This window comes from Xyrauchen texanus, chromosome 31 (genome assembly GCF_025860055.1).
Source record: "Xyrauchen texanus isolate HMW12.3.18 chromosome 31, RBS_HiC_50CHRs, whole genome shotgun sequence".
Taxonomy (NCBI): Eukaryota; Metazoa; Chordata; class Actinopteri; order Cypriniformes; family Catostomidae; genus Xyrauchen; species Xyrauchen texanus.
The window spans coordinates 3349388-3373744 of record NC_068306.1 but is presented as its reverse complement, the minus strand read 5'-3'; the positions used below and the strand labels follow the sequence as shown (position 1 = coordinate 3373744).

The 24357-nt window shown below is 42.2% G+C and overlaps 2 protein-coding genes and 1 pseudogene across 2 annotated transcripts in view; all 3 read right to left on the bottom strand.

The window, feature by feature from the left end:
* Positions 1-24357, bottom strand: part of LOC127624944 (zinc finger protein 208-like) — a 114194-nt gene that overhangs the window by 65645 nt on the left and 24192 nt on the right. Inside the window, exon 2 of the mRNA XM_052099877.1 lies at positions 23589-23783. Within this exon, the coding sequence (XP_051955837.1) occupies positions 23589-23783 (195 nt within the window). The remainder of the gene's footprint in view (positions 1-23588; positions 23784-24357) is intronic.
* Positions 1-24357, bottom strand: part of LOC127624975 (zinc finger protein 665-like) — a 45269-nt pseudogene that overhangs the window by 8904 nt on the left and 12008 nt on the right.
* LOC127624954 (zinc finger protein 260-like) lies at positions 599-6047 on the bottom strand. Its single transcript, XM_052099913.1, has 4 exons — positions 5958-6047; positions 5314-5508; positions 4730-5231; positions 599-2873 (listed from the first exon to the last, which is right to left on the bottom strand). Exons 2-4 carry the CDS (start codon positions 5506-5508, stop codon positions 1369-1371), a joined length of 2202 nt encoding a protein of 733 aa, XP_051955873.1. The 5' UTR covers positions 5958-6047; the 3' UTR covers positions 599-1368.

Below are 24357 nucleotides of genomic sequence, written 5' to 3'. Positions count from 1 at the left end.
AGGCTGGTCGGATAAAAGAATTCTGCTTTTTTTTTTGTAGTAGTCCAAGCTTTTGAGCACTGTGCCGATTTGTTTAAGTTAAAATGAGTTGATAAAAGGAGATAAAATATGAAAATATAAAAGCAATAGAGCAAAGCGCGGAGCAGTAAGCAAGAGTGTCCGAACAGTAGCTGAGCAGGAAGTCTCTTCAATCTAACTACAATCAAAACTTTGAATGGTCAAGCTCCACAGTACTTAAAATGGCAGCGGCGCTCCCCTGGGTGGACTGCAGTGTCGAGGACTCCGCAACGGGCATCCCTCCTCCTTCCCGGGTATCGGCACCAGTGTAAAGGGGTTCAATGGGAAGGAGGAGGCGAGAACCGACTTGATAAGTTATTCATTAAAAAATTATTTATATTAAGACACAAACAGACATGCAAACAGACATGTCCGTAAACTAGCACTCTCTCGTCGCACCACCGTCGGCCATCGGCCTTTATCTCTCTCGGAGGCTTAATTAGCCTGATAAGGGACCGGGTGTGTATAATCAGACCCGGCCCTGCCACAGAGGTATTCCCTGTAATCTCAGAACATCTTCTTAATATTATTAACTCACAATCCTTTGGGCATGTCTCAAGAATCTTTAAAATGGCAGTTATAAAACCGCATATTAAGAGATCACAGCTTGATCCTGGAGAATTGGCTAATTACAGACCGTTTTAAATCTAACATTTATGTCAAAAATACTAGAAAAACTAGTGTCCTCCCAATTAGCTTAATTTCTACAGAGAAATGGAATATATGAAGAGTTTCAGTCAAGATTTAGGCCCCATCACATTACAGAGGATTTTATTGTCGTTCAACCATATACAGTTAGTACAGTACACAGCAAATCGAGACAACGTTCCTCCAGGACCATGGTGCTACATAAAACAACATAGGACAAACACAGAACCACAGTGTAGTGTCGAGCAGAGCGAAAGCCTCCCTTTTATACCCCTATGACGGGGGGCGGGGGCACTTGTAAGGTTTTACTCCAGTATGAATTCTCAAGACACCATCCCACACCTCTGCAGGGAATCAACAACAGGCTGGCGATCTGAATGTGCTTTAGATGATGCAGCTCTTTTGGAAGAAAATTTAATCTTTGGGTTTATCTGTATTTCAAACTATTTACTCGATATCATTGGACATGAAGATGTTGTCTTCTCACTGTGACTACTTGGGCAAAACATTTTTACATGTGTATATAGATTACTTGCTGCATTTAAACTTTTCCCAAATCAAAAGCATGTGTTATGGTTTCTCTCCAGTATGAATTCTCTCGTGTTTTTTCAGGTGTTGTGACTGAGTGAAACTCTTTCCACAGAGTGAACACTTGAAAGGTTTTTATCCAGTATGAATTCTCTCGTGTGTTTTCAGGCTGTGTGACTGAGAGAAACTCTTTCCACAGAGTGAACACTTGAAAGGTTTTTCTCCAGTATGAATTCTCTCGTGTGTTTTCAGGCTGTGTGACTGAGAGAAACTCTTTCCACAGAGTGAACACTTGAAAGGTTTTTCTCCAGTATGAATTCTCTCGTGTTTTTTCAGGTATTGTGACTGAGGGAAACTCTTTTCACAGTGTGAACACTTGTAAGGTTTTTCTCCAGTATGAATTCTCTCGTGTTTTTTCAGGTATTGTGAATGACTGAAACTCTTTCCACAGAGTGAACACTTGTAAGGTTTTTCTCCAGTATGAATTCTCTCGTGTTTTTTCAGGTGTTGTGACTGAGGGAAACTCTTTTCACAGTGTGAACACTTGTAAGGTTTTTCTCCAGTATGAATTCTCTCGTGTGATTTCAGTTGTTGTGAATGACTGAAACTCTTTCCACAGAGTGAACACTTGTAAGGTTTCTCTCCAGTATGAATTCTCTCATGTATTTTCAGGTGTTGTGACCAAGGGAAACTCTTTCCACAGAGTGAACACTTGTAAGGTTTTTCTCCAGTATGAATTCTCTCGTGTTTTTTCAGGTGTTGTGACTGAGTGAAACTCTTTCCACAGAGTGAGCACTTGTAAGGTTTTTCTCCAATATGAATTCTCTCGTGTGTTTTCAGGCTCTGTGACCAAGGGAAACTCTTTCCACAGTGTGAGCACTTGTAAGGTTTTTCTCCAGTATGAATTCTCTCATGTATTTTCAGGTGTTGTGACAAAGGGAAACTCATTCCACAGAGTGAACACTTGTACGGTTTTTCTCCAGTATGAATTCTCTCATGTATTTTCAGTTGTTGTGAATGATTGAAACTCTTTCCACAGAGTGAGCACTTGTAAGGTTTTTCTCCAGTATGAATTCTTTGGTGCTGTTTCAAGTCTCCGGCTGTAATAAAGATCTTCCCACATTCAAAGCACATATGAACCCCAGCACCGGTATGTATTTTCTGGTGTTCTTTACAATAGGACTGGCATGAAAAACGTTTTCCACAAAAAAAGCATTTGTAAGGCTTCTCATTTGTATGCGTTTTCAGATGTTTTTGTAGGTATGTTGCCAAAACAAATGTTTTACCGCACTTATCACATTCAAATGGTCTTTCTCCAGAGTGACAGCTAAAATGAAGTGTGAGATTTTGTGTTTGTGCAAAACTTTTTCCACACTGATGGCACGTGTAAGGCCTCTCTCCTGTGTGAATTCTCATGTGTATATTAAGCTGGCTTTCACATGTGAAACTCTTTCCACACTGAGAGCAGGTTGAAGTATTTTTGGCTGCTCTTCTTTGAGGCTTTTTTGGTGAGAAATTCTTCTTAGTCTTTGAGCCACTCAAAGATTTTTCTCCAGGTATTAAATCATGATGTTTATGATCCTGAAGTTTCTCCTCCACTTCATTCAGCTCTAGAGGTTCATCTTGCTCGTTCATCAGCTCTACAATGAGCACAAGAAATTGACAAATATAAAAATAAAATTAAATTAAACCCCAATTTAAGGTCAGAACACAACAAACATCCAGTATTTATAAGGGGTGGGAATTGCCTCCTGATTCGTTATAAAGATATTGAAATGCCGATTCAATATTAAGATTTTTTTAATTATTGTAAATTGATATATTAGCGGTGTTTGGTGGTCGACAGAAATGTTTTTTTTATGGCCAATGCTGATATCTAGAGAGAAGGGGAGCCCGATAGGCTGATATAATGATGATATCTCACAAATCTTAATATAATAACATTTACATAAAATTGCTGAAAACATATGACTTTTATTTAGCACTATATTTACTCAAAATTGCATAAAATATTCATGAGATAAAAATATTTTGAATATTTTGGTAGACAGAAGTTTATTCTACTTTTATAATAAAACTGTATTTGCACATTTAAAAATGTTAATATAATAGAAAGAGGACAATAACAACAGTAATTATCAGTAATGGTACATTAACAATCACATTTTCTCACAAAACACAGAATGTAAATAATTGAACATACTGAGCACAATGAACACGACATTAACATTTACAGCAGCACACGTAAAGCTCTTCTACTTTGAAGTTGCTCTCAAGCTTTGTGCGGATCCATCGAGAAGAAATCTCCTGACAGCTTTCAGTTTACACGCTCGTATCGCCTGCTTACAGTGTCACAGACTGATATATGCAACATTCATGAGTCACAGAAACTGATTAAATACATGCTTCTGCGAATGACACGAGCGCTCCAACAGAAGAAAACGCTGAATTTGCTCAAGTTTTGAGATTCGTGCTACTGAGTAATTACTTCCATCTAAATGACATACCAACATACTTATGGACAGTATGTGATCGATGTTTTATTGATATTAGCCATTATATCATCAGACAAAACAGTTAAAAGTAACAGGAAACTGTTGAGGAGAAAGATCGAGAATGAAACACGTGATTTCTGAGTCACACTCGGTATCTGCACGCTCTTGTTCCTTGCAGCGTTCAATATATTATGTGCTCTCGTGTCTTTGCAAGCTAAAAAGAATCAAGTTCGCTTGTCTCCGAGTGCTTATTAAGATTTGTTTGCTTTTTGTTCTCTCACTTGTGGTCCATTTGCACAAACATTATAAATGCAGCACTGGCCCGGGCCATTGGGCAGTCCTTATTGTCAATGTCGAGCCCTACCTTAAATTTAAAATAACAAATTAAGACTATAAGCAGAAACTTTACTCCAGAGTCACTGACACCACAGAAAATGTAATGACTTAATAAACAATAAAAAGATTAAGGATGCACCCGATCGATCGGCTGCCCACCTAAATCGACCAATCTCATCTTAAATCTGTGCACGGATGAGAAAGAAAAGGAAAATGATAGTAAATATTTGCACAACAGCCCAGTAGGTGGCAATAAGTGTGAAGATTGTGAATTGGCAAAAAGACCGTGAATGCACATAGGAGGTCTAGAATAAATGTATTTTTAAGAGTAAAAAGGACTTCAATATTGAGCTGATTCTCATCCACACCAATCATATCACTCATGAAGATGTAGATTTGACCACTCGAGTCTTATGGATTACTTTTATGCTACCTTTATGTGACATTCTTCTAAAAATCTTTGTGTTCTGCAGAAAAACAAAAAAGTAATCCACATCTGGGATGGCATGAGGGCGAGTAAATTATGAGATAATTTTCATTTTTGAGTGAAATATCCCTTAAAAATATAACTAAGCACTTCTAAAACAACCATAAAAACAACAAGGAACTTATTAATGCAGACATTTCTTCAAAATGTAAAACAACATTAAAAGGAAGAAAAATACCTGAGGGAATAAAATCATCATCATCATCATCATTCTCTTGTTCCTCTGCTGTGGTTTCTACTCTCATCTTCATCAAATTCCTGCAGTCCAGCAGCTTCACTGAACACATCTTCACTGATGTCTGCAACGTCTGCTGTTCATCATCACCTTCATCTCTCTGTTGTTCCTCTGCTGTGATTTCTTCTTTGATGTCCTCCTGCTTCACTTCAATCTTCACTGGTGTCTGCAGCATCTGCTGTTCTCCAGCGTTACAGACAGAAGTCAGAGACTCTGTGGAGGTTTGATCACCCTGATTACTGTCACACACACTCTCCTGAGCATCAGTAGAACAGAGTAAAGTGAGCTGTGAGTCCTGTGTGTCTCTGGATCTCTGTTCAGAGAGTTTGTCCAGCAGCTGCTGTGGTGTGGACTGATCTCTGCCGCTCCACACTGAATCCTGATATTCTGTGGAGGTCCCATCAGTCACACACACTGAAGATTGACAGGAAACCTTTTCCAGCTCCTGACAAACACAACACAATCACATCTGTACCGTTCATCATCACAGAGTCACAGTCAAATCACATCATTTGAAACTTACTTACAATCTCAACTTTAACTCGCTCAAAACAGGTGCAGGATGAATACAGTTCTCTCTCCTTCAGTTTTGTCTTCAGTGACGTCACCTCTTTCTTCAGCTGAGAGATTTCTGTGATGAAATCATCAATATCCAGCATGGACAGATCAGTTCCTACTGATTTACAGCAGATCACATCCACCTGCTCTCTCATGATGAACATCTGAACACAAAAACATCCTCATTATAATGGACTGACATTCATCACACTCAAAAACATTATTAAACACAAGAACAGCTGTTAAATAACAGATTATATCAATATAAATGTGTGCTTTGTGTTTGGGTTTCATTTTCCTGAAATATTGTCTGATATTAGCCCATAGCTAGCTTTATTCAACATATAATAGCCTTCATTAAAATAATTTACAAACAGCCGGATTTAACGAGCTCATTTGTCAGTAATGTAACATAATTTACCTCAGTTTGATTTCAACAACACATTACACAATAAAAACACTCAAATTCACAATGCTCCAGATGCTTAAATGATATAAAAATCTTATTTACGATCATAAAAACACCAAAGACAGAAAAAGTACATGTATATAAAACAAACACACACACACGAAACTATAAATCTCAAAAATAATAAACAAATTGCACACGTACCGATTGAGAGCTCAAACTGTTCTTTCTTCGTGATAAATGGCGGTTTGCAAAACAACTTCTGGTGATTTTCTCGCCTCCTACTGGACTGGAGTGTTGATGCGTTTGGCGGGAAATAGTTACAATATACGTCAAACTTTTATCCTAGCCTCACATTTCCATCAAATGTGTTCAAAGGAACCTGTCAAGCTCTGAAATGTCAAATAAAGCACTATAGAAGTTACATAACATATTCACTTCAATTCCCCTCAGCCAAAGCTCTTAAATGAACCACAATAATTAAATAAACTCTAATGATGGTGTCAACACTGTTCCTCACACAAAGGTGGCCTGTTATCTCCCCATCCTAAATCTTCTGCCACCTCCTTATTAGTTTCTGCTTTCCTCAATGGGAAGTTTGTCGATGACGGAATATGTCTAGTATTTCCACGAATACACCGGAGTATCTGGACAAACTGACAACTAGAATAACAATAACAAAGCTGTCATTGCAGCACATGGAGGATTTTTTGATGAGAAATATTTGAAGTAGTTCAAGAAGGTCTGCACATTTATTTTCAAATTGTAATAGTAATTTCTCACATTATTAAAGTCCTGACTGCACATTGTGATCAGTTGAATGCCACTTTGGTGAATAAAAGCACCAATTTCTTCCATGAGAACAAAATCTGTACATTATTCCAAACCTTTGGCCACCAGTGTATGTATACGTTTACTAACACAGCATAAGCTTTTTATTAGTTGTTTTATATGATTAGGCTGCATAAAGTTGCATTTAAGGAAGGGGTTCTTTAACTTTATCGACGTAAAACACAAGCAAAATATTTTGGGTTTACCTGGAACCTACACCCAAAAAATAAAAAAATCATGTAGCATGCTGTACGGATAGTTCAGCTACAAATGAAAATTCTTGCATTGTTTACTCACCCTCATGTCATCCCAGATGTGTATGACTTTATTTCTTCAGCAGAACACTTTTTATAATATCTCATCTTTGTAGGTCTATACAATGCAAGCGAATGGTGACCAAAACAATGTAGCTCCAAAAATTACATAAAGAAAACGGAGAAGTAATCCATAAGATTTCAGACCTTGCAAAATAACAACAATAATGATTTACATTTATAATACATTTAATTGTTTCTTAAACCAACGTATCGATTTGCTTCAGAAGACATTAATAGAGCGACTGGAGTTGTGCGGATTACTTTTATTGCCTTTTGGACCATTAAATAGCAAAAGCCTGATAGCACCCGCTTATAAAAATGTATTCATATTTGTGTGAACTAACCCTTTAATTTCAACAAATATATAAAATCTATGTTAACATGAGATTATGCACTAAAAACAAACATGAACTAACAATAAAACATATTATATTTATTAACAAACATTAATAAATGCTTATTTTGTTTATTCATGATACCTAATGTTAACAAATGAAACCCTATTGCGAAGTGTTTCCAATAATTCTTGACAAACAAATAGCTATTGTTGATGAGCACAAAACCACCCAAACAGAAGTTATGAAATCTATAGCCAACATTTAGAAAGCGATCATTTAGACAAGCTTCACGAGTTGAATTTTAATATGATAAACATTGGATCATCTTATATCGATGGCGTCATCTCAGTGTCCCACACACAGCCGTTAGAGGGTACCATTAGCTTGTGCTAACTGAGGCAGTCGATGCAGACAATTTTAAATGCAGATTTATCATTGAAGGCTATTTTGCGATTCCAATATTAATTAAATCCAGAATGCTGCATTACTAGAATATTACATGAAATCAATAAAAAAAAAAAAAAAGGATTTTAAATACAGAAATGTCGGCCCTCTGAAAAGTATAATCATGCATATGTACTCAGTACTTGGTTTGAGCCCCTTTTGCATTAATTACTGCCTCAATGCGGCGTGGCATGGATGCTATCAGCCTGTGGCACTGCTGAGGTGTTATGGAAGACCAAGATGCTTCAATAGCGGCCTTCAGCTCTTCTGCATTGTTTGGTCTCATGTCTCTCATCTTTCTCTTGGCAATGCCCCATAGATTCTCTATGGGGTTCAGGTCAGGCGAGTTTGCTGGCCAATCAAGCACAGTAATACCATGGTCATTGAACCAGGTTTTGGTACTTTTGGCAGTGTGGGCATGTGCCAAGTCCTGCTGGAAAATGAAGTCAGCATCTCCATAAAGCTTGTCTGCTGAAGGAAGCATGAAGTGCACTAAAATGTCCCGGTAGACGGCTGCGTTGACTCTGGACTTAACAAAGCACAGTGGAACAACACCAGCCGATGACATGGCTTCCCAAACCAACACAGACTGTGGAAACTTCACACTGGACTTCAAGCATCTTGGATTGTGTGCCTCTCCATTCTTCCTCCAGACTCTGGGACCTTGGTTTCCAAATAAGATGCAAAATTTGTTCTCATCAGAAAAGAGGACGTTGTTTGTAGTTCAGGAGCGGCTTGACAAGAGGAATATGACATTTGAAGCCCATGTCCAGGACCCGTCTGTGTGTGGTGGCTCTTGATGCAGTAACTCCAGCCTCAGTCCACTCCTTGTGAAGCTCCCCCACACATTTGAATGGCCTTTTCCTGACAATCCTCTCCAGGCTACGGTCACCCCTGCTGCTTGTGCACCTTTTTCTTCCACACTTTTCCCTTCCACTTAACTTTCTATTAATGTGCTTTGATACAGCACTTTGAGAACATCCAACTTCTTTTGCAATTACCTTTTGAGGCTTTCCCTCCTTGTGGAGGGTGTCAATGATGGTTTTCTGCACAACTGTCAGGTCAGCAGTCTTGATTGTGAATTCAACTGAACCAGACTGAGAGACCATTTAAAGGCTCAGGAACCCTTTGCAGGTGTTTTGGATTAATTAGCTGATTAGAGTGTGACACTTTGAGCCTACAATACTGAACCTTTTCACAATATTCTAATTTTCTGAGACTCTGAATTTGGGGTTTTCATAAGCTGTAAGCCATAATCATCAAAATTATATCAAATAAAGGCTTGAAATATCTTACTTTGCTTGTAATGAGTCTATATAATATATTAGTTTCACCATTTAAGTTGAATTACTGAAATTAATGAACTTTTGCACGATATTCTAATTTTTCGAGTTTCACCTGTATTTCCTCAAAAAGAGTTATTTCCTCAGAGTTATTTTCTCTAAAAGAGCAAATACAATGCAGGCATTGAACGTCCTTTTCAGGACGTGTCTTTATAAAGATGCCCTTCTGCACTTGGGTAGTCCTGATCCCGACATGCTGCAGGAACTGCGCTCAGCAACTGACCTCGCCCTCGGGGCTACAAAGATCACAGCACGGTCACTCGGGCAGTTGATGGCCACACTCGTGGTTTAGGAACATCATCTGCAGCTGAACTAGGTCAAGATGCGGGAGACGGACAAGACACGCTTCGTCGACGCCCCTGTCTCCCAGTTCGGCATTTTCGGCGACCATTTCACACATCCTGCCCCACCGCTTCAACCCGGGCCCAGCTCTCAGACCTGCGTGGAGCGCCCCACAGGAGACACCCCACCCCCATTTCACTGACCAAACGGTCCTGAGACGTCCGACCCAGAGACCAAGACCTTCGCTCTGGAGCTGGAAAGAAGACCACTCCGTCCCCTGGTGGAGGGCCAGGAGGAGAATCCTTGGTTGAAATTATTTAATTTGCCCACATTCTCAATAAAAGAGCTATAGTTCTCACGGCACTCTGCCGCCACACCTCAACAGCCCCAGTGCGCTGGACGCAGACCTCTCGCCTTCAGAAAAAAAATGGCGGCAGCAGGTAGCAGCTTGGCAGGTGCTGATGCTCTTCATTTTCTAAAGACATCTGGAAAACCGCCTGATCTAACATCTATCTTTAAAATCTGGATATCTTGGCCATCAAAGCCAATTAAAGCCAAGGCGTTAAATGTGCTTATTAAATCACTCTATCTGACGACGATCATCACTATGCAAATGTATGGGAGTTGGACTGCTGCCAGTGAATGATCAATTTTACAAGCAAGTGGCACACCTTGGCCTGCTACGCCCCTCGACTCATGGAGCCAGTATGTCATCTTCTCCAAGGTTCTTAATGACGGGCGTGTGAATGCTATGGATGAGCAACACAGGCCGAGAGCACGGAGAATGGCTCAAACAACAGTCTACCGGGGCCGTACAACTTTCTTCTGCATTATCCTACTCCTATGCGGGGATATTCAAGTGAACCCAGGGCCGATGGATCTACAACAACCACTGCAGGTGGCGGAGACCGCTCTGATCCACACCCTGCATGCTTCCAACACAGTGCGGATGCTATCGGGTAGGCCTATCATTACTAACAGCGAGCATCCATGTGCATCTATGTTTACCAATACATTGAAACAAGGTAACCTCCTGGCACTAAACGCGCTTAAGCCAGCAAATGAAAGTGGTAAATTAAACGCTATGCAGACTACAGTTGTGTTAAAACAAAGCCAGATGAAACTATTTCAGACAGTAAACCATGCGTCGGTCCTATGGAACCCATTGACAAAGCCGAAAGGAATATTCGGAGGACATATTAACATACGTAGCGTAATGTCTAAAACGGAACAGTTGGAACATCTACTGTTGGGATCAAATCTACATTACTTGTGTCTTTCTGAGACTTGGATTACAGCTACCACTCCTGTATCAGCATTTATGATTCCTGGATATAAAGTATACAGATGGGACAGAGGAAAGGGAAAAGGGGGCGGGGTCTTAATTTACGTAAAAGACAGTATTGACAGTTACCAGGTGGACATTCCAGATCAAACTATAGAGTGTGTTGGTGTTACAATTAAACTATTGCCCCAAATGTCATTTATTGTACTTTGTGTATATAGACCACCCAATGCAACAAGCGATTTCTATACTGGTTTAACAAAAACTCTAAAAACATATGAACAAAAGGACATATTGCTTATGGGCGACCTCAACATAAATTGGCTTGATAAAGGCAAGAGGAAACATCTAAAAGACATAGCCAACTCAATACAAATGACACAATTGATTAAAAAGCCTACTCGAATAACAAAAACGTCTCAAACTTTGATAGATTTAATATTCACCAATAAACCAGACAGGGTAATTAAAACATACAACCTAATAACTGGACTATCTGATCATAATTTTGTTCTAATAGCCAGGAAATTAAATAAATCAAGATACATAAATAAAGAACAATCAAACAAACAATGCAAATTACCTCATATTCCTAAAAGAAATCAAGAGCTCCTTAAAAATGATTTAAATGAAATTGATTGGGCCTCCAAAATTGATAGAGAAAGCTGTGTACATACATGTAACAATATTATAACTGCTATAAAGAATAAAACTGACAAATATACACAGCTCAAACATAGAAAATCAAATAAAAAGAGGCTCCCGTGGTTTAATAAATCCCTTTGGGACATAATGAAACAGAGAGATAAAGCTCTCAAGGTTTCACTGAAAACTAAATTAACCACTGATTATTACATTTATAAATCTCTGAGAAATAAAGTTACAATGCTACTTCGAAAAGCAAAAACAATTTTTTTCCTAAACCTAATCAAAGAGGCAAAAGGTAATTGTAAAAATCTGTGGAGGACCATGGATACATTATTGGGAAGGAAAAAAAATTATCAGGAGCATTTACAGCTCAAAATAAATGGTATAGTTCAAAATGAGGGCTCTATTCTGGCTAAATATTACAATGATTATTTCTTGGATTCTATGTTAGACCTGGCAAAGACTTTCCCTGAAGTGAACCGCTGCCAAGATGATCATGGGGATGGCAATGCGTCTAATTGTAGGTTGCAGAATATAGATGAAGACACAATTTCTAAAATAATAGCAAATTTAAAAAATAGTAAAGCAAAGGATATATTTGGACTTGACACATCCCTTCTAAAAGAACACAAAATTACTCTAACTCCTGTACTAACAATAGCTGTGAATCAATCTATAAATGAAAACATCTTTCCTTTGGCATTGAAAAAGGCAGTAGTCAAGCCGATTTTCAAGTCAGGAGACAAGCTCTGTGTGTCAAACTACCGACCTATTAGTATCCTGCCAGCCATCTCCAAGATCTTTGAGAAGGTGGTGGCAGAGCAGATAGGACAGCATCTCGACCACATTGATGCATTACATCCTTGCCAGTTTGGGTTTAGGAAAAGATACTCCACAAAGTCTGCATGCTGCTACTTACTAGAAGACATCAAATCCAGTCTTGATGGTGGAGGTGTGGTAGGGGCGGTATTTCTGGACTTGAGAAAGGCCTTCGATACAGTTAATCACCAGCTTCTCATCAGCAAATTAACTAATTTTTCTCTTGACACAAACACAATAGCATGGATTCAATCTTACTTTAATGACAGACAACAATGTGTTGCAGTCGACAATACAAAATCATCCTTAAAATCTTGCAGCATGGGAGTACCACAAGGTTCCATTCTGGGCCCACTGCTGTTTACATTATACATAAATGACTTGCCAACTGTGTGTAAGAGTAAAATTACCATGTATGCTGATGATACGGTGATATATGCACATGGTAAAACTGTGGAAGTTGTTGCTCAAAAACTGACCAAAGAAATGAAGAAAGTTTCTTTGTGGATGAAAAATTCATGCCTCACCTTAAATCTAGATAAGACTGTTTCAATGTTTTTTTACAAATCGTTATAAAATACAAAATTGCCCTAAGATATTAATTGATGGACAAATCATTTTAAATCAAGATCAGGTAAAATATTTAGGTGTCATATTGGAACCGAACTTAGGCTTTAAAAGACATATAAAAAAGTTATCAAATAAAATAAAATTTAATATGGTACAATTCAGACATATTCGAAATTCCCTCACAATTGAGGCCTCAGGAGCCTATTTAAATGCAATGATTGTTCCACATTTTCTTTATTGTATAACAAGTTGGTCACAGGCTTGTAAATCTGCCCTCAGGCCACTCGAGTCATTATATAAAAGTTCTCTAAAAATTCATGATAAGAAAGCCAGATGATTCCATCACTATCATATCCTCGTGAAATACAAATTGCTCAGTTTTGAAAACCTGATAATCCACACAAACCTGTGTTTGATGTATAAGATCCTCTATGACAACGCTGCTACTCCACTAAAAGAGTTTATAACTTTGGGCTCTGAAACAACAGCTCGAGCCACTAGATCTACAGTGCGATGCGAATGCAGGATCCCTAAACACAGGACAGCATTTGGAAACTATGCCTTTTCTTGTGTGGCTTGAACGTCTGGCAAAGAAATGGCTATTGTCAAATCAAATTTGCACCCATATGTGACCGATGTTGTGCATGTAATGATTTGAATTTTTTTATTATTTATTTGGTCAATGTAAATTTTATTATTCATGTATGTATGTATTTTATTATAACATCAGCCTGCCCAGGGTCTACGGGTGGAAATTAGCGCTTGAGCTAAAACCTGGTACTATGCATCTTTCCCCTTGAGGTTAATGTTTATTGTACGCTGTCCCTGTTTCTCTAAATAAAGAAAAAAAAGACCCACGACTGTTGGGTGGGCAGGACCATTTGCCTCAGTTATGCAATTCAGTTTGCCAGCCCGCCCCCCCTTCCGCTTTAACCTTAGTACACGGCGAACATGCCCAATCCCTAAGTGTGGAAATCACGACCCTCTCACTCAAAGACACGATAGAGCCTGTCCCTCCAACCAAGATGAAGGGTTTCTACAGCCCTTCATCGTACCCAAGAAAGGTGGCGGCTTACGACAGATCTTGGATTTGAGAGTTTTCAACCGGGCCTTGCACAAACTCCCGTTCAAAATGCTCACGCATGCCGTTTAGGGCTTCAGGTCAACTGGGAAAAGAGCAAGCACATCCCGGTTCAGAGAATCTCTTTTCTCGGCATGGAGTTAGACTCAGTCTCAATGTCAGCGTGCCTCACCAACGAGCGCGCGCAGTCAGTGCTAAAATGCCTCGACGCCTTCAGGCCGGGCACAGCGGTCCCTTTAAACTTTTCCCGAAGCTCCTGGGGCATATGGCATCCTCCGCAGCGCCTTGGTTGATGCATATGAGACCGCTTCAGAACTGCCTCCAGACTCGAGTCCTGAGATGAGCATGGCGCCGCAGCACGCGCAGTGTGATTGTCACCCCGCCTGCCGCCAAATGTTCAAACCCTGGACAGACTTCTGCTTTCTGCAGAGTCCTGCTGCAGGAGTCCCCTTGCAGCATGTGTCCAAACACATCCTGGTCACTTCCGACACCTCCAAATTGGGTTGGAGCGCCGTGTGCAACGGGCACGCAGCGGCGGGCCATTGGAAAGGGGCCCCGCTGCACTGGCACATCAACTGCCTAGAGTTGTTGGCTGTAACCCGCTAGTTCAGGGCAAACACGTCTTGATCAGATCGGACAGCACCACCACAGTAGTGTACATAGATCTTCACATGTCACAACTTGCCCGTCATCTCCTCCTTTGGAGCCAGCAATGAATCATGTCGCTGCGTGCCACCTCAATGTGGTGGCGTACGCGCTACCACGACAACGCTTGCCCAGTGGAAAGTGGAGGCTTCACCCCCAGTCGGTTCAGCAAGGCTCAGGTAGACCTGTTCGCCTCCTGAGACCTCCCACTGCCCGCTCTGGTATGCCCGAATGGAGGCTCCCCTCAGGGCAGACGCGCTGGCACACAGCTGGCCCACGGGGCGGCACAAGTACGCATTTCCCCCAGTGAGCCTTCTTGCACAGGTGCTGTGAAAGGTCAGGGAGGATGAGGAACAAGTCACTCTAGTGGCCCCCAATTGGCCCACTCGGACTTGGTTCTTGGATCTCGTACTCCTCGCGACAGCCCCTATCTGGCGAATTCCCCTGAGGAAAGACCTTCCTCAGAGTCAGGGCAACCGGCCAAGCCTGTTCCCCTCATGGGATCTCTCAGTGGTCCTCTCGGGCCTTCAGAGAGCCCCCTTCAAGCCGCTAGAATCAGTCGGACTCAGGGACCTCTCCCTGAAAACGGCCCTCCTGATCGCACACGCCTCCATCAAGAGGGTTAGGGACCTGCAAGCATTCTCTGTCAGCGACACTTGCCTGGAGTTCGGTCCGGCAGACACTCATGAGATCCTAAGACCACGACCGGGCTACGTGCCCAAGGTACCTACCACTCCGTTCAGAGACCAGGTAGTGAACCTGCAAGTGCTGCCCCGGGAGGAGGCAGAGGCAAACCCAATCCCTTCGTTGCTGTGTCCGATACGTGCTTCGCGTATCTACTTGGACCGCATGCAGAGCTTTAGACTGAGCAGCTCTTTGTCTGCTTTGGTGGACAGCGGAGAGGGAACGCTGTCTCCAAACAGGGTTTCCCACCGAGTAGTGGACGCCATTAAACTGGCCTATCACACCCAAGCCGGTAGATCCAACTTACTCAGCTCCCTGGATGACTCCTCCCTAGCACTCTGGGTCTTCGAATTCAGCTGAGGAATTTGCAGACCAAATCCAATGCAGGTACTCAAATCTACCCTTTAATGGAATAGGTGCTCCACAGGTCAGGGCCCCTACATGGACTTCCCCCGGTGTGTATTTTCCGCTGTACGGTACCCTTACGAGCTGACCTGCATCTCCCTTGGGCAGTCCCCATTGCCCCCTGGTCGCCGTTTTTGAAGCGATGAGGCAGGATCTATCACCGCACCACTTTCCACATGTGACCTAAAAGCACATGTGATATATTCCACCACTCTTACCTCCCCCAGTCTGGGCAATTGTGGTCTCCGCAGGGTCTTTCCCCCTTGAAAGAATAGGAAACTGGGTAAGACCGCCTTCCCCAATGTGTATGAGGGCTCCAGCCGCTTTAGCTCTATGAGAGAAACATAGAGAGAGAAAAGGCATGGCTGGCATGGCCTGTTCCCATGCTTGGCAGCGTTGCCCTGTTCCAACCTATCGAGGCTAAAGATCCAGAAGGCTCTGATGATTCTATGGGGCATTGGGGAAGGGTTCGTGCAGCCTGACATAGCCGGTCGCTTTGGCACGTAAAATACCTGCCCGCTCCGGTGTCAGCAGTACATGTTGAAGAAGAAGTTGTTTTATTTATATAGCACCTTTCCATAGCTCAATGTCGCTTTACATTGTACATTTCAAATACATTTAGACACCCTCACATACATTACAGTCACATAGGATACATAGTCAACTTATCCAAAATGCATGTGAAATAGATATGTTTTTAACTGGGTCTTGAAAGTAGCCACAGATGAGATATTACATGGTGTAAGGCGAATTCCATAATTGAGGAGCATTAATACTAAAAGACCTTCCACCTACAGTAGACAACCTGAAACGAGGGATGGACAGTAAACCAAGTTCAGCTGATCTAAGGGACCGGGCAGGACGGTAAGGGTAGAGTAGGTCAGACAGATATTGGGGAGCAAGACAATTTAATGCTTTGAACGTTAGCAGCACTACCTTATAGTGGATACGTGATGCCACAGGTAGCCAGTGAAGGTCATGAAGCAGAGGAGTAATGTGAGCAGAACGCCTGGTAGAGGTGAGAACTCTAGCTGCAGAGTTCTGAACATACTGTAATCTTGCAATACGTTTTTTGGGAAGACCAAGAAATAAGGCATTGCAATAGTCCAGGCGTGATGTGATTAATGCACGAATTAAGGTTTCGGCATCAGCTAAAGTGAGAGAAGATCGTAGACGAGCAATATTACGAAGATGGAAAAAAGAGTTTGTAAAAATAGAAGAAATATGAGAGCCAAAAGATAGAGTTGGATCGAATAAGACACCAAGGTTATGAATCGATGACGAAGGCTTAACATGAATTCCATCAATGTCAAAGGACTGGTCCATCCTTTTAACTGAGGCAGTAGAGCCAATCACTAATATCTCAGTTTTCTTATCATTTAATTTGAGGAAATTCAGGGACATCCAATGCTTGATGTCCTTGATACATGCAGTGAGTGAGTCAGGCAGAGATGGCCTATCGGAGCTGGTGGTAAGATAGACTTGAATATCATCAACATAGCAATGGAATTTAAGTCCATGCCTGCGTATGATGTCACTGAGTGGATATATGTAGATAATGAACAATAGTGGGCCAAGAACCGAACCTTGAGGAACACCCTGTGTGAGTGAAGCAGTGGCAGATCTAATATCATCAGCATAGCAATGGAATTTAAGTCCATGCCTGTGTATGATGTCACTGAGTGGATATATGTAGATAATGAACAATAGTGGGCCAAGAACAGAACCTTGAGGAACACCCTGTGTGAGTGAAGCAGTGGCAGATCTAAACCCTTGTATAGTGATATATTACTTTGTTGCTGATGTAGGAAATAAGCCAGGAAAGAGCAGAGCCAGTGATGCCAATATCAGAAAGCCTAGAGATCCTTATTTCATGGCAGACTGTGTCAAAAGCAGCGCTTAAGTCAAGGAGCATCAAGATGTTTATCAGCCCTGAATCCATGGACAAAAGAATGTCGTTAACCACCCGAAGAAGGGCAGTTTCAGTGCTATGTAATGGGCGAACTCCAGACTGAAAAGGTTCAAAAAGACCATTAACATCCAAGTGTGATCGCAGTTGTGAAGCAACAACCCTTTCAAGGACTTTGCTTAAGAATGTTAATTTGGATATTGGTCTGTAATTGTCCATATTTAGGTGGTCTAGGCCAGGTTTTTTCAGAATGGGGGTCACCGCAGCCATTTTTAATTCTGCTGGAACAACGCCGGATGCCAAACTACAGTTTATCATATGTGTTATGAAGGGTGCAATCTCGGGCACACGCAACATATGCAAAACAGTAGGTGTAGGATCAAGGCGGCAGGATGTGGAATTTGACTTCACAATTAGATCACTTATAGCAGCAGGAGTAGTTAGAGTGAAAGCCGAGAGAGAGTTTGTTGAAGAAGATGATGGATTCACAGAACTGATTTTAAGATAAGTCAGCATTTTCTTCAGGAGTGATATAGATATTGGAACACTACAACTGAAGCTTATGATTTTATGATCTGAGAAAGCAAAATCAGAACCATTAACAGAGATATTATTTAAGCCAGATGTACATATGAGATCCAGTATATGACCTCTGGAGTGAGTAGCAAAAGTTACATGTTGAGTTAGGTTGAAACAGTCCAGTACAGACATCAATTCATTGCATTGTGTAGTGTTTTCATGTATATTAAAATCACCAAGCAGAATAACAGATGAATAACCACCACAGACAAGAGTAAGTAACTCACTAATCTCAGAGAAAAAGTCAGTGGGACATTTCGGAGGTCGGCAAATTAAGATTACAGCCAGTGGCGTTTGGCCAGTCATTTTCAGTGCAAGGTATTCAAATGCTGAAGCATCATGAAACTTGATCTTGGAAATTTTAATAGTCTCACGGCAAACCACAGCCAGCCCTCCCCCTCTAAGATGGAGACGCGGTTGAGAGAAATAGATGTACCCAGGTGGTGTTAAGAGGTTCAGGTTAAAAAAGGTTGTTAGGAACCTGCCAGGTTTCCGTCAAAAGTAGCATGTCCAGGTTTGTGTCAGTGATTATGTCATTCAACAGTGTTGCTTTATCAGTTAGAGAGCGTGTGTTCAACAGCGCACATCGCAGGTCTCAAGATGTGCGTCTGCAGGTTCCGAGGTCAGGATCAAATCACAATGATCTTAGATTTCCAAAGTTAATGGATTGATTTTCCAGCTGTGTTGTATCAGAAGCAAGAGTGTTGGTACAGACAACCGGAATATTATTAGAAGACGAGTAGTGAGAATTCCGAAGTTTCTTCCGCGACCGGTGTATGTAGCGCGGCCGGCGTAAAACTCCAAGTTGTTCACACCATTTATAAGTGTCCGGAGCCAATCGGAACGATCCTTTATATGTTCTGAGATGGGCTGCAGAAAATTGTAAAGCCATCTCGGGGAAACTAAATTGATTAACGTCATTCAAAAACAGCACAAACCAAAAAAATACCAAAAAACAGAATCTGCAAGTGGATCCATGACGACATGACCAGTGATGTCCAACGCGACCTACACAACAATTTATCAGTTTAACTACGTTAGCCAGAACCGTATCAAACCCGCAATCCACACAATCCACAGAAGAGAAGGCTACCCAACCATACCAGAGATTGACACAACAAAAATTATAAAGAGAGGGGAGACTCACAGTATCAGATGCCGCGAGGGATATGAGGATAAGAATGGAGAGGGCTCGTAGCCGATCAGTGTGACAGGATCACGGAAACAACCAGTTAAATTACCCAAAAACTTTTGAGCGTGTAAATAGTCCAGTGAATAATCCAAGAAGTGTTTCGAGGGTGTAAAATAGTCCAGTGAATAGTCCAAGAATTCCAATTCAAATCCAAGAAAAAAACATATCCACAAAACACAACGTCGAAGTGAGCAACAGAAGGGGAACGTCTAGGTTACGGATGTAACCTCCATTCCCTGATGAGGGAACGAGACGCTGTCCTCCCGGCCACGTCGCTGAACCGAGCCACTGTTGCCGAACCATTATCGGCTCAGAAGAAAAATCCTGAATGAAACATTTCTCCGCCTTTATACCCGTATGCCCGGGAGCGGGACATGCAAATTCTGTCTGCCAATTTCTCATTGGCCTTTTCTCATAGATCAGAGATGCAAAAGGTGCTCAAGAGAGACCCCTAGAGTCGTTTCTTCGACACAAAGTCTCGTTCCCTCCATCAGGGAACGGAGGTTACATCCGTAACCTAGATGTTTTTGCTGTACAAAAGCTATAGTTTATATAATTAATTATGACTTATAGTTGCTTTTGACAATTATACACATTTTGATTGAATGTGAGTCACAGTCACAGAAAATGTCTGAAAGAACTAAAGTTTAGAAGAACATGAGGATGTACATGACGACTGGCCCAGTCCGGTTTAACAAAAATGAAAAAGATTTTTTTACCATCATGGCTTTAAAATTTTTTTTTTCAGTTTTGAAGATAATTTCTCATAATCACATTTATGATTTGCAAGATATGATTTATGCTTTATATAATCCCAATTTACAGATAAAAATTAATTAAGATATTAATATTTACAAGTGTGTTTTTAAGTGAAGAGTTCAGTGGAGCTGATGGGTTTTTGGTCATCCGTTTAGTCATACTGTCAACTTTTGGGCTCTGTGTATTTTTTTCACAAGCAGGATCAAAGATTTTGTCACAAACTAACTGAATGTAATAAACATAAAAATTCATGAGAGGAGATCTTGCTAAGAAATCGGGTACACAATGATGACTAAGATTTATATATAATAGTTTAATTTACTGTTAATGAATGTGTGTTGTGAAAAGCGACATACAAATAAATATGACTTGACACGTGTAATAAACAGTAGGTAGATTTTAGGCCTAATCTATCATTAAGAATGTGGATATAAACATGAAATTAGACAAACAAGACTAAATCTGATGGATACACAAAGCTCAAATAGTCCAGAAATGCGAAATGTAACAGGTCTGCTATGAGGATGATACGAAGTAGACTGTTTTAAATAGTCATCTTAATCCTGGAGCAGAACAGCTCTGGAAATAACTCGATACCCCAGTTGGATAAGGCGATCATGGCACACTCGGTATCTGCACGCTCTTGTTCCTTGCAGCGTCCAATATATTATGTGCTCTCGTGTCTTTGCAAGCTAAAAAGAATCAAGTTCGCTTGTCTCCAAGTGCTTATTAAGACTTTGTTCGCTTTTTGTTCTCTCACTTGTGGTCCGTTTGCACAAACATTATAAATGCAGCACTGGCCCGGCCATTGGGCAGTCCTTATTGTCAATGTCGAGCCTACCTTAAATTTAAAATAACAAATTAAGACTATAAGCAGAAACTTTACTCCAGAGTAACTGACAACACAGAAAATGTAATGACTTTGGAAAAATTACAAAAAAAAGATTAAGGATGCACTGATCGATCGGCTGCCCATCTAAATCGACCAATCTCATCTTAAATCTGTGCACGGATGAGAAAGAAAAGGAAAATGATTGTAAATATTTGCACAACAGCCCAGTAGGTGACAATAAGTGTGAAGATTGTGAATTGGCCCCCGCGAACCAGCCGCCCCAGCACGCTCATTGACTTCCGTCCGGGTTCGAGGCAACAGCGGCTTGCTTCACAGCCAGTCTGCTTATCCTCTGGAGCCCCCTGAGCGGGATGAGCTCGCCGCTACATCGGAGAGCAGTCCGGCGTCTGACGCGGATGTCTTGTCTGGGCTGCCGCCTTCGGGCCAGCACGCCCAGGCTGAGGCTGACGCCCAGATGTCCGACATGCTTGCCCGGGCCGCCGCCAGCGTGGGGTTGGACTGGAGCCCTCCGTCCTCCCCAAAGCCTTCGCGGCTGGATGATTGGTTCCTCAGGTCTGAGCGCCGCTCTCTGCCGCCCCCCATTTTTCCTGGAAGTGCATTATGAGCTGACGAGTTCGTGGAGGGCACCCTTCTCCACTCGTCACAAAGCCTCTCGCTCATTTGCTCTCGCTACCCTCGACGGCGGGGAGGCCCACGTGTTCACGGCGGTCCCCCAGGTGGACAGAGCGGTTGCAATCCACCTGTGACACGAGAACGCCGCCACCTGGCGGGGTCGCCCTGTGCTCCCCTCCAAGGCCTGTAGGATGACGTCTTCACTGACCGCCAAAGCCTACAGCACCACCGGACTGGCTGCTTCCGCCCTGCATGCCATGGCCCTCATGCAAGTCCACCAGGCCAAGGCACTTAAAGATCTGCACTTGGGTAGTCCTGATCCCGACGTGCTGCAGGAACTGCGCTCAGCAACTGACCTCGCCCTCGGGGCTACAAAGATCACAGCACGGTCACTCAGGCAGGTGATGGCCACACTCGTGGTTCAGGAACATCATCTGCAGCTGAACTAGGTCAAGATGCGTGAGACAGACAAGAGACGCTTCGTCGACGCCTGTCTCCCAGTTCGGCATTTTCGGCAACACCGTCGAGGACTTTGCCCAGCAGTTCTCCGCAGTGAAGAAGCAGACGGAGGCGATTTCAAACATCCTGCACCACCGCCTCAACCCGGGCCCAGCTCTCAGACCTGCGTTGAGCGCCCCGAAGGAGACACCCCCCCCGTTTCACAGACCCCGTTGAGGACCCGGAAGACTCCCAAACGGTCCTGAGACGCCCGACCCAGAGACCAAGACGTTCGCTCCGGAGCTGGTAACCACTCCGTCCCCCGCTGGAGGGCCAGGAGGAGAATCCTTGGTTGAAATTATTTCATTTGCCCACATTCTCAATAAAAGAGCTATAGTTCTCACGGCACTCTGCCGCCACACCTCAACAGCCCCAGTGCGCTGGACGCAGACCTCTCGCCTGCAGACCCACGACTGTTCCCAGTCCGGACGGTTCTGACGAGTCCAGAGGACGCCTCCATCGGACCTCTATTCTCAGCACAAGAGCCTCGGGATGCACCCCTGCCTCCCAACGCCATACTACCTGCTCCGCCCCGCTGCGAAGCCCAGCCGGGTACGTCAAAAATAACTGTCCCCTTAGTGCCCCTAGCTCGGAGTTTGGACGCGTGAATCTCACTTCCCAATCCGTCACGCTGGCTGGCCAGAACCATTTGACTCGGTAATGCAATTCAGTTTGCCAGCCCCTCCCGTCCGCTTTACCGTAGTACACGGCGAACATGCCCAATCCCTAAGTGCGGAAATCACGACCCTCTCACTCAAAGACGCGATAGAGCCTGTCCCTCCAACCAAGATGAAGAAGGGTTTCTACAGCCCTTCATCGTACCAATATGAGAAAGAAAAGGAAAATTATAGTAAATATTTGCACAACAGCCCAGTAGGTGGCAATAAGTGTGAAGATTGTGAATTGCCAAAAAACAACAGACCTCTCGTGAATGCACATAGGAGGTCTAGAATAAATGTATTTTTAAGAGTAAAAAAGACTTCAATATTGAGCTGATTCTCATCCACACCAATCATATCACTCATGAAGATGTAGATTTGACCACTCGAGTCTTATGGATTACTTTTATGCTACCTTTATGTGACATTCTTCTAAAAATCTTTGTGTTCTGCAGCAAAACAAAAAAGTCTAGAGAGTAAATTATGAGACAATTTTCATTTTTGAGTGAACTATCCCTTTAAAATACAACTAAGCACTTCTAAAACAACCATAAAAACAACAAGGAACTTTTTAATGCAGACATTTCTTCAAAATGTAAAACAACATTAAAAGGAAGAAAAATACCTGAGGGAATAAAATCATCATCATCTTCAACACTCTCTTGTTCCTCTGTTGTGTTTTCTTCTTTTATCTCCTCTTGCATCACTTCAATCTTCACTGGTGTCTGCAGCATCTGCTGTTCTCCAGCGTTACAGACAGAAGTCAGAGACTCTGTGGAGGTTTGATCACCCTGATTACTGTCACACACACTCTCCTGAGCATCAGTAGAACAGAGTAAAGTGAGCTGTGAGTCCTGTGTGTCTCTGGATCTCTGTTCAGAGAGTTTGTCCAGCAGCTGCTGTGGTGTGGACTGATCTCTGCCGCTCCACACTGAATCCTGACATTCTGTGGAGGTCCCATCAGTCACACACACTGAAGATTGACAGGAAACCTTTTCCAGCTCCTGACAAACACAACACAATCACATCTGTACCGTTCATCATCACAGAGTCACAGTCATATCACATCATTTGAAACTTACAATCTCAACTTTAACTCGCTCAAAACAGGTGCAGGATGAATACAGTTCTCTCTCCATCAGTTTTGTCTTCAGTGACGTCACCTCTTTCTTCAGCTGAGAGATTTCTGTGATGAAATCATCAATATCCAGCATGGACAGATCAGTTCCTACTGATTTACAGCAGATCACATCCACCTGCTCTCTCATGATGAACATCTGAACACAAAAACATCCTCATTATAATGGACTGACATGCATCACACTCAAAAAAATGATTAAAAACAAGAACAACTGTTAAATAAAATAAATAATTCTTAGATTATATAAATATGTATTTAAAGTATTGTATTTAAATATTTAAAGATGTAACGCATTCACGGAGACGTTGCACGGAGAGGACGCTGGCGCAATTGTGGCTGCCGCTTCTCCATCAGCGCGTTAAATTGTTTATTTTATGGTGCTGTTGACTGGTTTTATATCGGCTGATGTTACCTGCTGCTAATATGCGGCCTTGCTGGATTTTATTTATTTTTATACTGGCATTATTTGGAGTTTACGGCAAGATTTATTTCGACCTCCTGGATTGCAGCATTGCACTATGCTGAAATACACTGCCATGGAACTTTTACAGCTTGGTCATCTTGCGCCCCTGCGACTGGTGTTTGGGGAAAACTGCGATCGCTACAACTTCTCCGCCGGGCAAAATACGTTCATCGTGGCTCCCGCCGGAATCTGCATTCAAGCGGAGCCGGTATAAACTCAGTTTGGTCGCTAAGGCGTTTGGATCGCT